This window comes from Mus caroli, chromosome 3, assembly GCF_900094665.2.
Source record: "Mus caroli chromosome 3, CAROLI_EIJ_v1.1, whole genome shotgun sequence".
NCBI classification, from domain to species: Eukaryota; Metazoa; Chordata; class Mammalia; order Rodentia; family Muridae; genus Mus; species Mus caroli.
The window spans coordinates 101752216-101755125 of record NC_034572.1 but is presented as its reverse complement, the minus strand read 5'-3'; the positions used below and the strand labels follow the sequence as shown (position 1 = coordinate 101755125).

Below are 2910 nucleotides of genomic sequence, written 5' to 3'. Positions count from 1 at the left end.
TCATGGCCACAGCCCTACCCACACTGTGTGTACACTTGCAAAATTAGATTCATTTCACATCCACCAGGGGAACTGGCTATTTAAATAAGTGTTACAGAAGAGCCTTTGGTAAATCCTGATATCACTTTCTGCTTTATTTTCTATATAATTTTGGATTTTCATCTTTCTAGGGGAAGGGGGAGGGTGAAGGAGAGGCTGCAGGCAGGTGTATGTCTTTCCACAGCCTAGGTACTTGGGTCCTGTGTGGCTTACGTGTCTAAATCAGGTCTCTTCTACTAACAAATGTGTGTTCAGGGCTATCTGTATATAAAACTCAGTGTACTGAAGGCATGGGTACCACAGTGGATGAGACTCAGACCCTGCTATTGAGCATCAGAGGGAGGGACTGGGGTGTATATGCTGGATGCACTAGAAAAAAAATGGCTGCACAGAGGCATGTAGGATTACCTTTGTCAAAGTCTGGGGAAAAGCAGAGAAGGCCTCATGGAAGAGATGATTTTTAAGGCAGGCAGGGTTTGCAGGATGAGTTGGTAGTGTTCAAATGGGGAAGCAAGCAGGAACAAAGGCTGGTTTACATGTCTGGAGCGAAGGGTGAAAAGTGGGGGTGCGATGAGACTGGGGTGATAAACAAAGGCCTAGGCCAGGAAGGCCAGTGGGGACCAAGGGAGAGCTCAACTCTGGGGGGTTAACATGAAGCTCAGTGTCTGGGATTCCTGACTGGTGAGTGCTGTGAAACACAGTCTGGGTCATCTGCCAAGAGTTAGAATATAGGAGTGGGAGAATAGGTGTAGTGACAGTCTATGTTCCCATGGGAGAATAGGTATAGTGACAATCCGAGCACCCATGAGAGAATAGGTATAGTGACAGTCCAGGCTCACATGGGAGAACAGGTATAGTGACAGTCCGGGCTCCCATGGGAGAACAGGTATGTATGGTGACAGTCTGCGCACCCATGGGCTTTTCTTTCAGCTGCTGTTAGATACCAAAGAGACAGGAGTGAAAGTTGAACAAGTGTGGGACAGGGTTGGAATGGGGTACTGTGGATGGGTGGGCTCAGGAAAGCTGTGATTATTGTCAACATTGCCATCCTCTGTAGGGTCAGGGCTGTGGGGAAGGAGAAGTCAGGCAGAGATAGAGGGAGGAAAGGATGAAGGGAAAGAAGGATTTGGGTGCTAGGAAGAACTGAGGGAGTCTTCAATGCAGTCAGCTTACCTACTAGGGTTGTTAGCTCTTTTCTAGGGCTACTTGCTTCTCAACCAAGAAAGTACCATCCTTTGGGGCTTACTTCACCTGACAAGGGTTTGGGCCAAGATCAACAATGTGTTGCAGTGAAGCCTGCCAAACGTGACACTCAAATGCCCAACAAATATCCTGTTCCTTGTGCACCTCTGACCCCAGAGTCAGCCCAGAGCCTGCCTGACATGAGGAAGATACGGAGATGTTTTAGGAGGCAAGGTGGGCCACCCTAAAGATACGGCTATGTGCCTCTTGCTATAGGATTAAAGGAGCCTACACATTCTCCTCCTGCAAGGAAGGCATCATCAAAGCACCTTGTAGGATGTGTGGATTGAGGCTACGGATTTAAGACAGACACCATTAGTGGCTCTGTCCTAGCTTTCCGTGCTGGTGTTCCTGGGGGCTCCATGATTTCTCTGGCTGACACCAAGAGAGCAGGAAAAGTACTCAAGGCATGTGCTGAAAGAATCAGCGGCCATGCTGTTGGGATAGTGCCTTTCCCTGGTCTCTTTCTCTGTTCCAGCTTTCATTTCTCCTAGGCCTACATTTTCTTTCCTGGTCACCCCCCCTCCCCCAACTCTGTCATCCTCCCCTCTTTTCTCAGGAAGGAAAGCTGCTTCGTGTCCACAATGTCCCTCTGCTGTCCTTAAAGTTCTGTTCTGGAAATGAGCCCTCCTGTAGCATTATGACATCACTGTGCATTAGCTAGTGGCTGCCCACGTGGGCTGGGCCCTTGCCCTACTAGGAGCCGTGACAGAGTCACCTATTGGGCCCTATACCTTCAGGGCAACTCCCAGAGCATGGATCCCTCCTGATTCCTCTCTGGCCCCAATGTTCCTCACGGTCAAGCTGCTCTTGGGCCGAAGATGCAGCCTGAAGGTATCTGGAAAAGAAAGTGTGGCCACATTGAAGAAACTGGTTTCTCAGCACCTACAGGTGCCCGAGGAGCAGCAGCACCTGCTGTTCCGAGGCCAGCTCCTGGCTGATGACAAATACCTCTCAGATTACAGCATTGGGCCCAACGCTTCCATAAATGTCATCATGCGGCCTCCAGAGGATGCAGCGCTGGATAAGACCCATCAAACCCAGCCCCTGTGGCTCCAGCTGGGCCAGGTTCTAGACAAACATTTTGGAGCAAAGGATGCAAAGACAGTGCTGGGGTTTTTGAGGCAAGAGCACGAGGAGCGTCTGCAGAGGCTGAGCCTGGAGGCCCTGGAGCAGTTGGTGGGCCAACTCCTAGCACAACAGCAGCTTGACGAGCTGGCAGAGGAAAAGGAAGCCCCTGCTATTGCATCAGAACTCCAGCAAAATGATGGAGGAGGAGGAGGAGGAGGGACAGGAGGAGAAGGAGGAGGGAAGAAGGAAGAAGAGGAGGGTGAGGAGGCTGAGGAGGAGGCTGATCAGTAAATTGGTCCATCTTTCTCTTGCTCACTAAACTTCCCCTGGACTGACCCTTCTATGTTCTCGGGCAATTTTTCTCTTTGCTTTCTCCTGATGGAGTTGCATTTGTCCTTCTTGCTACACCGTTAAGTAGCTGGAAGATATCTGGATCCTTCTATGCCCTCTCACTCGTAGGCCCTCTTCTGAAGTGCAGAATGGTTCTAGTACCATCTCTCTGCTACAAGTGATTTAAATGACCCAAGGTATGCTATAGGGACAGTCAAAGTTCACCCT

General features: G+C 50.1%; 1 protein-coding gene across 1 annotated transcript; it reads left to right on the top strand.

Annotated features, from left to right (window-relative positions):
- The first annotated feature begins 1857 nt into the window (after positions 1-1857).
- On the top strand, positions 1858-2684 carry Ubl4b (ubiquitin like 4B). The gene has a single exon (XM_021158628.2). It carries the CDS (start codon positions 2068-2070, stop codon positions 2641-2643), a length of 576 nt encoding a protein of 191 aa, XP_021014287.1. The 5' UTR covers positions 1858-2067; the 3' UTR covers positions 2644-2684.
- The last annotated feature ends 226 nt before the right edge of the window (positions 2685-2910 follow it).